This window comes from Bos indicus x Bos taurus, unplaced genomic scaffold (genome assembly GCF_003369695.1).
Source record: "Bos indicus x Bos taurus breed Angus x Brahman F1 hybrid unplaced genomic scaffold, Bos_hybrid_MaternalHap_v2.0 SuperScaffold_100126, whole genome shotgun sequence".
Taxonomy (NCBI): domain Eukaryota; kingdom Metazoa; phylum Chordata; class Mammalia; order Artiodactyla; family Bovidae; genus Bos; species Bos indicus x Bos taurus.
The window spans coordinates 1,128,336-1,141,946 of record NW_020867066.1 but is presented as its reverse complement, the minus strand read 5'-3'; the positions used below and the strand labels follow the sequence as shown (position 1 = coordinate 1,141,946).

Below are 13,611 nucleotides of genomic sequence, written 5' to 3'. Positions count from 1 at the left end.
AAAGAGACACTGATGTATAGAACAATCTTATGGACTCTGTGGGAGAGGGAGAGGGTTGGAAGATTTTGGAGAATGGCATTGAAACATGTAAAATATCATGTATGAAACGAGTCGCCAGTCCAGGTTCCATGCATGATACTGGATGCTTGGGGCTGGTGCAGTGGGACGACCCAGAGGGATGGTATGGGAAGGGAGGAGGGAAGAGAGTTCAGTATGGGGAACACATGTGTACCTGTGGCAGATTCATTTCTATATTTGGCAAAACCAATACAATATTGCAAAGTTTAAAAAAAAAAAAAAACTACTTGTATGGAGAGAATGGCCCGTTTAATTTACATAAATTACAGTTTACCATAAGGTACAAAGTGAAGTCAAGTGAGCCTTAGGAAGCATCACTACGAACAAAGCTAGTGGAGGTGATCAAGTACCAGTTGAGCTATTTCAAATCCTGAAAGATGATGCTGTGAAAGTGCTGCACTCAATATGCCAGCAAATTGGAAAACTCAGCAGTGGCCACAGGACTGGAAAAGGTCACTTTTCTTTCTAACCCCAGAGAAAGTCAATGCCAAAGAATGCTCAAACTACTGCACAATTGAACTCATGTCTCACACTTGTAAAGTAATGTTTAAATTCTCCAAGCCAGGCTTCAGCAATACGTGAATTGTGAACTTCCAGATGTTCAAGCTGGCTTTAGAAAAGGCAGAGGAACCAGAGATCAAATTGCCAACATCCGCTAGATCATCAAAAAAGCAAGAGAGTTCCAAAAAAACATCTATTTCTGCTTTATTGACTATGCCAAACCTTTGACTGTGTGGATCACAATAAACTGTGGAAAATTCTAAAAGAGATGGGAATACCAGACCACCTGACCTGCCTCTTGAGAAACCTATATGCAGGTCAGGAAGCAACAGTCAGAACTGGACATAGAACAACAGACTGGTTCCAAATAGGAAAAGGAGTACATCAAGGCTTTATATTGTCACCCCGCTTATTTAACTTCTATGCAGAGTACATCATGAGAAACGCTGGACTGCAGGAAGCACAAGCTGGAATCAAGATTGCTGGGAGAAATGTCAATAACCTCAGATATGCAGATGACACCACCCTTATGGCAGAAAGTGAAGAAGAATTAAAGAGCCTCTCGATGAAAGTGAAAGAGGAGAGGGAAAAAGTTGGCTTAAAGCTCAACATTCAAAAAACGAAGATCATGGCATCTGGTCCCATCACTTCATGGCAAATAGATGGGGAAACAGTGGACACAGTGGCTGACTTTATTTTTCTGGGCTGGAAAATCACTGCATATGGCCATGAAATTAAAAGATGCTTACTCCTTGGAAGGAAAGTTATTACCAACCTAGACAGCATATTAAAAGGCATAGACATTACTTTGCCAATAAAGGTCCATCTAGTCAAGGCTGTGGTTTTTTCAGTGGTCATGTATGCATATGATATTTGGACTATAAAGAAAGCTGAGCGCTGAAGAATTGATGGTTTTGAACTGTCGTGTTGGAGAAGACTCTTGAGAGTCCCTTGGACTGCAAGGAGATCCAACCAGTCCATCCTAAAGGAGATCAGTCCTGAGTCTTCATTGGAAGGACTGATGTTGAAGCTGAAACTCTAATACTTTGGCCATCTGATGCGAAGATCTGACTCTTTTGAAAAGACCCTGATGCTGGGAAAGATTGAGAGCAGGAGGAGAAGGGGATGACAGAGGATGAGACGTTTGGATGGCATCACCAACTCGATGGATATGGGTTTGGGTGAACTCTGGGAGTTGGTGATGGATAGGGAAGCCAGGCGTGCTGCTTTTCATGGGTTGCAAAGCGTCGGACAAGAGTGAGCAACCGAACTGAACTGATAACGTACAAAATGGCTACCAAAATAAATCAATTGATGCCCCTATTCTTTTTAAAAAAATTAACTAATTAATTAATTTTATTTTACAGTATTTTATTGGTTTTGCCATACATTGACTTGAATCCGCCATGAGTGTACATGTGTTCCCCATCCTGAACCCCCCTCCCACATTCCTCCCCATACCATCCCTCTGGGTCATCCCAGTGCAGCAACTCCGAGCACTCTGTTTCATGCATCAAACCTTGACTAGTGATTTATTTCATATGATATTTTACGTGTTTCAATGCCAGTCTCCCATATCATCCCACCCTCGCCCTCTCCCATAGAGTCCAAAAGACTGTTCAATACATCTGTGTCTCTTTTGCTGTCTCTCATACAGGGTTATCATTACCTTCTTTCTAAATTCCATATATATGCATTAGTATACTGTGTTGGTTTTTCTTTCTGGCTTACTTCACTCTGTATAATAGGCTCCAGTTTCATCCACTCTTTAGAACGGATTCAAATGTATTCTTTTTAATGGCTGAGTAATATTCCATTGTGTATATGTACCACAGCTTGCTTTCTTTCTTTTTTTTTCTTTGTAAATTAAAAAAAAAAAATTTTTTAACTTTACAGTATTGTCTTGGTTTTGCCATATATCAAAATGAATCCACCACAGGTATACATGTGTTCCCCATCCTGAACCCTCCTCCCTCCTCCCATACCATCCCTCTGGGTCATCCCAGTGCACCAGCCCCAAGCATCCAGTATCATGCATCGAATCCATTCACCTGCTGACGGACATCTAGGTCGCTTCCATGTCCTGGCTATTATAAACAGTACTGTGATGAACATTGGGGTATATGTGTCTCTTTCAATTCTGGTTTCCTCAATGTGTATGCTCAGCAGTGGGACTGCTGGGTCATATGGCAGCTCTATTTCCATTTTTTTAAGGAATCTCCACACTGTTCTCCATAGTGGCTGTACTAGTTTGCTTTCCCACCAACAGTGTAAGAGGGTTCCCTTTTCTCCACACCCTCTCCAGCATTTATTGCTTGTAGACTTTTGGATCGCAGCCATTCTGACTGGCGTGAAATGGTACCTCATAGTGGTTTTGATTTGCATTTCTCTGATAATGAGTGATGTTGAGCATCTTTTTATATGTTTATTAGCCATCTGTATGTCTTCTTTGGAGAAATGTCTGTTTAGTTCTTTGGCCCACTTTTTGATTGGGTCATTTATTTTTCTGGAATTGAGCTGCAGGTGTTGCTTGTATATTTTTGAGATTAATTCTTTGTCTGTTGTGAAGTGAAGCCCCTATTCTTATGTGTGTGTTTGTTAGTCCCTCAGTCGTCTGACTTCTATATTTAATCTCTATAAAGATAAATTCTTTTCTTAATGTCATTATTGATTTTACAGATTATGTGTGAGATTCCCAACATATAATCTGTCCTCAGAAAGTTCTAAGTTCCCTGTTTAAAGGCTTGAGTTTTTAAAATTTACTGAATTAACTTACAAATGATTGAAAGCATATCTTATATCCCTCACTGATTCCGGACTCTTAAATAGAAATGAAATTATCTCTTGGGAAGCTTCCACCAGGATTCATCAGTTGGGCAAACATTGATTTAAAAAAATTTTAAAAAGTCGGTTTCTGCTACATGCTTGAATGTAGTCAGCTAACTAGCTTTTGCAACACAGTTTCATTCCTCACCAGCATTTTACTTGCTTTCTTATCTCTTACACCTGCTTAGTCTTTCTGACTCTTTGCAACCTCATGGATCATAGCCTGCCAGGCTCCTCTGTCTATGCTTATGTTTATCTTTGAATATACTGTTATTTCAAAGTGCATTTAATTTCTCTTTGTTTTGGTTTTAATAAATAGACTGATACTTCACATGTGTCTTTCTAAGATATGATTGTAGGTATCAACTGTTTTTAAAATCCCTTTTGAAGTGCTGAGATGAAAGATTCCATATAAATAGCAAATGTTAATTGTATTATTAATCTCATTATGTGAATTTTGCCTATTGGCTGCTGTCCATTAAGACAGTGAGACCTGCGTTTTACAATTGTAAGATGTTTTATTCAAGGACAGAACATAATTAAGGTCTTTAATGTTAGGAAATGACTTAGTTTTTCTACCAAAAAAATTCCTCTCAAATAATAGAACCCTCAGAAAATGAATAGTTATTTGTGTATAACACTTCTGACTTGTTGACATTGCTGTAAAATTATCCACATAATTCTCAATGTAGAAATACCCAGCATTAGGAATAAAGATAATTTAAACTTAATTTTTATGAATCACTTAGGAAGCTGCTGGCTTTTCACTGCCTATAGGTTGATTCTGTTATTTTTAACTCTTCTTTGAACTATGGGGTATCAACTAGGGGACATTTGTCAATGTCTGACATTTTTGATTGCCACAATGTGGGGAATGTTTCTGGTTTCTAGTGGTTAGGCTCTGACATACTACTGAAAATCCTACAATATACAGGATATTGGGCATATATCCAGACAAAACCAACTATAATTAATTATCCCCCAATAATGAATTATCTGGCCCCAAATTTCAACAGTTGCCATGACTGAGAAATGTTTAGACTGCATTCTACGTAGAACCTTTAAAATTCTTCCTCAACTGGCAGGGTTTCTCCTAGGTTTGTTGCATGTTGTTAATTCTTAATCCCTTCTGGATCTCATTACAGGTTGGCATTGTGGGAAGAACAGGAGCCGGAAAAAGTTCTATTTTTTCTGCAGTTTTTCGATTGTCAGAACCTGAAGGCTCACTTTATGTTGATCGTTGTTGGATAGGAGATGCTGGACTTCACAATTTAAGGAAGAAAATGTCAATCATATTACAGGTTTGCACATCAGAGCATTCTCACATGTTATTTTTATAAGCACCTGTTTGATTGATTTTAATTTGATTTTTGTTTGTTTTCAAATTGGATGAAAATGTTAATCCTTTTGCCCCCAATAGAGCATATTTTTAGCAGCAGGTATTTTCAACAGATATTCTCATCACATACAAGATTTTGTTTTAATTATTTTATATTGAAATATAGTTGATGTACAATGTTGTGTTAGTTTCTGGTGTATAGCAAAGTGACTCAGTTGATTTAGTTGATATATCTATATATGTATATACATATATATACATTTTCATATTCTTTTCCATTATGAGTTATTTCAGTTTACAGTTCAGTTCAGTCACCCAGTTATGTCCAACTCTTTGCGACCCTATGGACTGCCACATGCCAGGCTTCCCTGTCCATCACCAACTCCCAGAGCTTGGTCAAACTCATATCCATTGAGTCGGTGATGCCATCCACCCATCTCATCTTCTGTCATCCCTTCTCTTCCTGCCTTCAATCTTTCCCAGTCTCACATCCATACATGACTACTGGAAAACCATAGCTTTGACTATACAGAACAGACCTTTGTTGGCAAAGCAATGTCTCTACTTTTTAATATGCTGTCTAGGTTGGTAATAACTTTTCTTCAAAGGAGCAAGTGTCTTTTAATTTCATGGCTGTAGTCACTATCTGCAGTGATTTTGGAGACCAAAAAGATAAAATCTGTCACTGTTTCCATTGTTTCCCCATCTGTTTGGGGACTAAATGCCATGATCTTAGTTTTCTGAATGTTGAGTTTTAAGTCAACTTTGTCACTCTCTTCTTTCACTTTCATCAAAAGGCTCTTTAGTTCCTCTTCAATTTCTGCCATAAGGGTGGTATCATATGCATATCTAAGGTGACTGATATTTCTCCTGGAAATCTTGATTCCAGCTTGTGCTTCATCCAGCCCTGCCTTTTGCATGATGTACTCTGCATATAAGTTATATAAGCAGGGTGACAATATACAACCTTGATGTACTCCTTTCCTGATTTAGAACCAGTCTTTATTTTCCATGTCCACTTCTAACTGTAGCAAATAGATGGGGAAACAGTGGAAACGGTGACTGACTTTATTATTTGGGGCTCCAAAATCACTGCAGATGGTGATTGCAGCCATGAAATTAAAAGATGCTTACTCCTTAGAAGGAAAGTTATGACCAACCTAGACAGCATATTAAAAAGCAGAGACATTACTTTGCCTACAAAGGTCCATACTTGTCAATACTAATCAAGGCTATGGTTTTTCCAGTAGTCATGTATGGATGTGAGAGTTAGACTATAAAGAAAGCTGAGCACCGAAGAATTGATGCTTTTGAACTGTGGTGTTGGAGAAGACTCTTGAGAGTCCCTTGGACTGCAAGGAGATCCAACCAGTGCATCCTAAAGGAGATCAGTCCTGGGTGTTCTTTGGAAGGACTGATAACCCAGAGGGATGGTATGGGGAGGGAGGTGGGAGAGGGATTCAGGACGGGGAACACGTGTACATCCGTGGAGGATTCATGTTGATGTATGGCAAAACCAATACAATATTGTAAAGTAATTAGCCTCCAATTAAATAAATTTATATTAAAAAAAAAGAAACTGAAACTCCAATATTTTGGCCACCAGATGCGAAGATCTGAATCTTTTGAAAAGACCCTGATGTTTGGAAAGTTTGAAGGGAGGATGAGAAGGGGACGACAGAGGATGAGATGGTTGGATGGCATCACCTACTCAATGGTCATGAGTTTGGGTAAACTCTGGAAGTTGGTGATGGACAGGGAGGCCTGGCATGCTGTGGTTCATGGGGTCGCAAAGCGTTGGACACGAGTTAGTGACTGAATTGATACTGGGTATTAGATTCATAACTTAGTGATTATAGTAGGAAATAATAGATGATCAAAACCATGCACAGGAAAAAGAAATACAAAAAAGCAAAATGGTTGTCGGAGGAGGCCTTACAAATAACTGAGAAAAGAAGAGAAGCTAAAAGCAAAGGAGAAAAGGAAAGATATACCCATTTTATTGCAGAGTTCCAGAGCATCGCAAGGAGAGATAAGAGAGCCTTTTTAAGAACACATTGCAAAGAAATAGAGGAAAATAACAGAATGGGAAAGACTAGATATCTCTTCAAGAAAATTAGAGATATCAAGGGAATATTTCATGCAAAGATAGGCACAATAAAGGATAGAAATGGTATGGACCTAACAGAAGCAAAATATATTAAGAAGAGGTGGCAAGAATACACAGAAGAATGGACCTAACAGAAGCAAAGATATTAAGAAGAAGTGGCAAGAATACACAGAAGAATGGACCTAACAGAAGCAAAGATATTAAGAAGAAGTGGCAAGAATACACAGAAGAATGGACCTAACAGAAGCAAAAGATATTAAAAAGAGGTGGCAAGAATACACAGAAGAACTATACAAAAAAGACCTTAATTACCTGGATAATTGTGATGATATGATCACTCACCTAGAGCCAGACATCCTGAAGTGTGAAGTCAAGTGAGCCTTAGGAAGAATCACTACGAAAAAAAGTAGTGGAGGTGATGGAATTCCAGCTGAGCTATATCAAAGCCTCAAAGATGATGCTGTAAAAGTGCGACACTTAATATGCCAGCAAATTTGGAAACTCAGCAGTGGCCACAGGACTGGAAAAGGTCAGTTTTCATTCCAATCACAAAGAAGGGCAATGCCAAGAAATGTTCAAACTAATGCACAATTTTACTCGTTTCACATGCTAGCAAAATAATGCTCAAAACCCTTCAAGTACATAAACCAAAACCTTCTATATGTCCAAGCTGGATTTAGAAAAGGCGAGTAACCAGAGATCACATTGCTAACATCCATTGGATCATAGAGAAAGCAAGAGAATTCCAGGGAAACATCTTCTTCACTGATGATACTAAAGACTATGTAGATCACAACAAACTGGAAAATTCTTAAAGAGACGGGAATGCCAGGCCACCTTACCTGCCACCTGAGAAACCTATATGCAGGTCCAGAAGCAACAGTTAGAACTGGACATGGAACAACAGACTGGTTCCAAATAGGAAAAGGAGTATGTCAAGGCTGTATATTGTCACCCTGCTTATTCAACTTATATAAAGGGTACATCATGTGAAATGCCAGACTGGATGAAGCACAAGCTGACATCAAGATTGCTAGGAGAAATATCAATAATCTCTGATATGCAGGTGACACCACCCTTATGGTAGAAAGCAAAGAGGAACTAAAGAGCCTCTTGATGAAGCCAAGAGTGAAAGTGAAAGAGGAGAGTGAAAAAGCTGGCTTAAAACTCAACATTCAAAAAACAAAGATCATGGCATCTGGTCCCATCACTTCATGGCAAATAGATAGGGAAAAAATGGAAACAGTGACAGACTTTAGTTTTTTGGGCTCCAAAATCACTGCAGATGGTGACTGCAGCCATGAAATTAAAAGAAGTTTGCTCCTTGGAAGAAAAGTTATGACTAACCTAGACAGCATATTAAAAAGCAGAGACATTGTCTACAAAGGTCTGTGTAGTCAAAGCTCTAATTTCTCCAGTAGTCATGTATGGATGTGAGAGCTGGACAGCAAAAAACACTGAGCACCAAATAACTAATGCCTTCCAACTGTGGAGGTAGAGAAGACCGTTGAGAGTCCCTTGAACAGCAAAGAGATCAAACCAGTCAATCCTAAAGGCAATCGGTCCTTAATATTCATTGGAAGGACTAATGCTGAAGCTGAAGCTACAGTACTTTGGCCACCGAATGCGAAGAGCTGACTCATTGGAAAAGACCCTGATGCTGAGAAAGATTGAAGACAGGAGGAGAAGGAGACAACAGAGGATGAGATGGTTGGATAACATCACCGACTCAGTTTAGTTTGAGCAAACCCTGGGAGATGGTGAAGGACAGGGAAAGATGGCATGCTGCAGTCTATGGGGTGGCAGAATCAGACATGACTGCATGACTTGAAGAATAACAAGAGAAGAATGAAGTTAAACTCCCAAGATTTATGTTTTGATTGTACCCATCTCTGAAATGGGCCAGATGAAATTAGTTTTAGAAATAATTAGCATGTTTGCAAATTACTTTTATGTCCATGGATGAAAGTATCTATAAATGTGCCCTGTTAATGCTTCTGGATAAGAAAAGGTTGTGTGCTTGTGTATGTAAAAGTACTCTCTATATAAAGATATAACACTGGATGATTCCTGGCTCTGCATGTAATGTTTTGGCAGTACATCTGAGCAGACTAAACATCCCTTGACATCACCAGGTTTTGGATTTGCTCTATCAGTTTCCATTCTACCTTTGTGCCTGCTTTATGTACACACCCCAGAGAGTTTGCTTACAGAACATTATTAAGCTTTGTATCCATGTAGATAATAATCGCCAACCATTGTAAATACAGAACCTTTATTTATTTTTGTTTCACTTTATATGCACTTTATATTCACTCCAATGCACAGTATTGGTTGACTCAAGAGAGAGAATCTGAAGAGATCCTGCAATGTGTAAAAGGTCCAAGGAAGTCATTCAGGAGGCAGCCAGTGATTGAATGTTTAAGAGTGGAGACCAAGTATCAACATGACCCACATTTTTATTTCTACTCTGCCTCATCTGACTATGGGGCCTTGGTGGAGTCATTCAGCTTCTAAGTTTCATAGTCCTGGTCCTTAAATCAATTCTAGAAATTACTGTTACAGATTTGTTGTGCAGATATAACTGGATAGGAAAACAGTTGTGGCCCATTTCTAGTTCTTAGGAATCCTCAGTCAGTAGTTGCTATTACTATCCTTAAGGATCAGGGCATTGACCTTTCCAATAACTTCTAGTTAAGTAGAAAGAGTAACACATTCTGGACTGATTTTGCTGTTTAATTTCTGTTTATATTTTTGTGGTTTGGGGTGATTTTCTTTACCTGTATTTTTTATATTGTAAAGCACATTGTTTATATAAATGTAAAGAGTGAAGGGAAAACAGATTAGCAAATTAGGAGTTTTAAGGAAAGGCAAGACAGAAAATCTGTCTTTCCAATACGAAACTACAGGAGAGAATATCACTTCCTTTTTATCTTTTGATATCTGGCTCCCGTCCCATAACGTTCTTTCCAGCCCCTCACTCTGTACCCACTAATACTTTCCAGCCCTCCATGAAGATTTCTGGCATTTTTTTTGCCCTCCTCACATTCTTGACTATTTTCTTCCTCTCCTTGAGGACAGGGCCTCTGTGTCTCATTTCTGTTTCTCTAGTGTTTGTTGAAGGCCCTGACAAGTTACACAGGTATTAATAGTAATCCCTAACATTTGTGGAATCCTTAGCTCTGGGAGTTGGTGATGGACAGGGAAGCCTGGTGTGATGCAGTCCATGGAGTCACAAAGAGTTGGACATGACTGAGTGACTGAACTGAACTGTACTGAACTAACATGTTTTAACATGTTCCCTGGTTCTCAGTTGGCAAATAATCTGCCTGCAGTGTGGGAGACCTGGGTTCTATCCCTGGGTTGGGAAGAGCCCCTGGAGAAGGGAAAGGCTACTTACTCCTATATTCTGACCTGGAGAATTCTATGGGCTTCTCCATGGGGTCACAAAGAGTTGGATACAACTGAGTAATTTTCACTTTAACATGTTTTACCCTCTTACCATCTCCCACTTTTTGCTCACAAGAATTCTATGGTTATCCTCACCTTACAGATTTTAAAACTGGGGTAATAGAAACTTAACTTACCATGGGGCAAAGCCTGGACTTTAATTTAGAGAGATTCCCAACTCCAGAATCCAGCAGGAGAAAATCTGATACTGTGTTTACTTGAAGTTACTTGTCTCAGAGCAGAAAACTTAGAATCCTCTTTCCCCAAACAAATAGGAAGCAGTGATACTTGTTTTCTCAACACATTGATTTAGGAGTCCTAGGAAGCTGAGCTCAGGCTCTGCCAAGGGGGAGCCTAGTGCTGTTTCTTTGAGTTGCCCCACTTAGGTGATCCAGGTCTGCATCAACTTCCCTGACTCCCTCTGCCCCGTGATCCTGTGAGCAGTAGCAGCTTCCAGGGTGGTCTCTCTCTCCCCCATCACTACTGACCCCACCATGAACAGGTCAGAAATGGGGAGATGTGATAGCGACAAGGACTTGCCTAGGAACCAGAGTCAGGGGAGTGGTGACATAGACCATCAGTCCTGGAGTCCTAGGGGGAACTTTCAAAGACAAATACTATATAATCTTAGGAAGGTACTCCTCAATTTGTGTTCAAAATTTCAGGAAAAAGCAAAATACGAAAGTACTTCCTAGATAATTTCCGTAAGTGGAACAGGTATCTGAAGTCTGTGCATCCTTTGTGCTCAGAATGTGAAGTAGTTAGGTATATTCCCCAGAAAGAACACCAAGGTGAGATTATATTCAGGGAGTAGCTGCTTATCTGAAAGGACCTGGAAAATGAATTTCAAAACTTCTTTAGATGATATTCTACACATAGAACCCTTTATTCTATTGGTACAAAGAAGATTTTTTCAATTGAAGAGAGATTGCATGTGAATTCAATATTTACGATTGTAGTCTAAAGGTTGGCACAGATCAACAGCATCTTTATCATGGTTAAATAGATTCATTTTTATATTTGGTAGTTGTTTTTTTTTTTTCTTTTAAATCAAAGCAAAAGCTAAGTATTTTTTACACAGCCCATTCTGCTCTTTGGTATTTCCAAAGTCTGTTCTGACTTCTCTGATATATTCTTGATATGCTTTAGTGGAGGGCAGTTTCTTTCTTTGGGACTGAAATGATGAGGATAAAGATTGTGCTTTATCTGCCTCGTTTGTAATCCCTTGTATGGTTTTTGTCTTGGTCCTGGAAAACCAGGAAAGAAAACCTGGTTTTCTGTTTTTTGTTGTTGGTAAGAACAAATCTCAAAGAGAGAAGAGATAGATGTGCTGTTACTAGTAAAGAAATACAACTAGATTCTAGCCTAATGCAATTTGCCCTTTGTTTCCAACACTGAAATCTTAGTTTAAAATCCCTGGAACTGTTCTCTGGAGCTCTTGAGGCTTTTACAAGGCTTAAATTCCTTATCCTTTGTTAGTTAACACTGTGCTTTTCTTCTGAATATGGAAGTTCATTGAGAGGCTAAGGGATTAAAAATGAAAGGTGGTTGGGAGAAACCAAGATTTAAAGTGACGTTAGGTTATCCTCTTTTGCTTGAAACAGGGAGATGAGCTGCTTCTTAAGAAATGTCCCCAGATTAGAAATGAGAACATAGCCCTTAGGACTTGGGGAAATGCTGGAGTCCAGCTCCAGCAGCCAGGGATTCAACCTGAAGAGATGGACGGTGTTGGCGATGAGACAGCCTCTTAGTTTTCTTGGTCTGCCAATTTATTTCAAGTTTAAGATTTTCTTTTATACTTTTACAAAAGCATTAAGTCAGAGGTTTGACATTTTCAGTTCCCCCTCACCCAGATTTATTATGTCCATAAATCATTGTTGCTCTTCAGAGTTCCTGCTTAAGTGATTCTCTCGGAATCAGCCTTACCATCTATTATCTACTTCCTCTAATGTGTCCTATAGTTAACCTGTGATTACTTTGTAACTCGTGCTACATTCCTCAGTTTACTACTTATCTTCCTAAATCTTGTTTGCCCCTAACATCCTGAGCTCACTATCTCTTAAAAAGGCTTCTAGCTATAGTATCTCTAAAACTCCTAACCTCTATAGGCTATAGTAAAATATGCTAACATTACAACATTCCTTAAATCTTTAACTTCTATTTTAATTATTTCTGAGCCCTAACTTCAGTAAACTCCTTTGCCATAAACATTTTCCTCACAAATAGACTTCAGATAGCAATCCCTCCCATGGTCGCAAGCTGCAGCCTATGTGCTCATTCTGGAACACTCTTTTGTAAAAGTCCTTAAACAAATGTCAATGATTAACTTTATGAATTATTCTCTGAGCACAGCTGCAGAAGGCTTTGTGTCTTCTCATGCTCCTCTCAAGAACAATAAGCACCTTAATATTCCTTTTCAGTCAACTCAGCTGAGGAGAGGAAAAAACAAGTCAGAATTACAAGACGTAACTCCTTCATCCCAGGTCCGTGCCTGTGGGACAAGGAAAGGGAGTTGGGGCCGTGCCTCCATTTTGTCAGTAATGCCTAATGCGGCTCCCAACAGGGAAACATCAGCAGTAGCTACTCTTTGTATACTTTAGCTGAGGGCAGGTTCTTGCTTTGGGATCAAAATGAGGATAAAGATTGTGCTTTACCTGCCTCATTTGTAACCACTTGTATGGTTTTTGTCTTGGTCCTGGGTCATTTTCAGCTTCAGTTAGTGGGTAGGGTTTCTTTTCAACATAGTTTATAGTCTTTCTTCCAGCAGCATATGCAAAGGTCCAGTAAGACTGCAGTTTTCAGTCTGCAGTTGTGTTGAAGGTTTATCAATTTATTGCCCTAAATGCTCTGATTCAGAGTGGCTATTTTTGGGTCACACACCTAAAATGACCTTGTGTTATGTTTGTAACAAAGGAAAAATCAATGCTGAATATGACACAATGAATTACATTTTTAAAAATATAATCTTTAAACCATGATGAAAAAATAGTTTGGAAACTAATGTTTCACTTAAATTGTTACATTGAATAAGCATGTTTTCCTGACTGTTGTGCCAGGAAACTCTTATTCATTGAGGTTTATTTGTACTTTCAGAAAAAATATATATGGGCCAATAAATGTAGTGTATATTTACATGAAGGTTGTATATCCTACTATTGCAGGAAGGTGAACCTCTTCCAGGGCCTGAAAGTGGGCTCTTGTCTAACACTAGGAAATGAATTGTCCGAGGAGACACATGTGCTGACAAAGCAAGAGATTTTATTGGAAAAGGGTGCCTGGGTGGAGAGCAGTAAGGTAAGGGAACCCA

The 13,611-nt window shown here is 39.1% G+C and overlaps 1 protein-coding gene across 2 annotated transcripts in view; it reads left to right on the top strand.

The window, feature by feature from the left end:
• LOC113888430 (multidrug resistance-associated protein 4-like) overlaps positions 1–13,611 on the top strand; it is a 547,902-nt gene that overhangs the window by 139,653 nt on the left and 394,638 nt on the right. The window contains exon 26 of one of the 2 annotated variants that reach the window (XM_027535553.1): positions 4,551–4,706. The exons of the other annotated variant lie outside the window; for it this stretch is intronic. Coding sequence (XP_027391354.1) covers positions 4,551–4,706 — 156 coding nt within the window. The remainder of the gene's footprint in view (positions 1–4,550; positions 4,707–13,611) is intronic. 2 annotated transcript variants of the gene reach the window in all.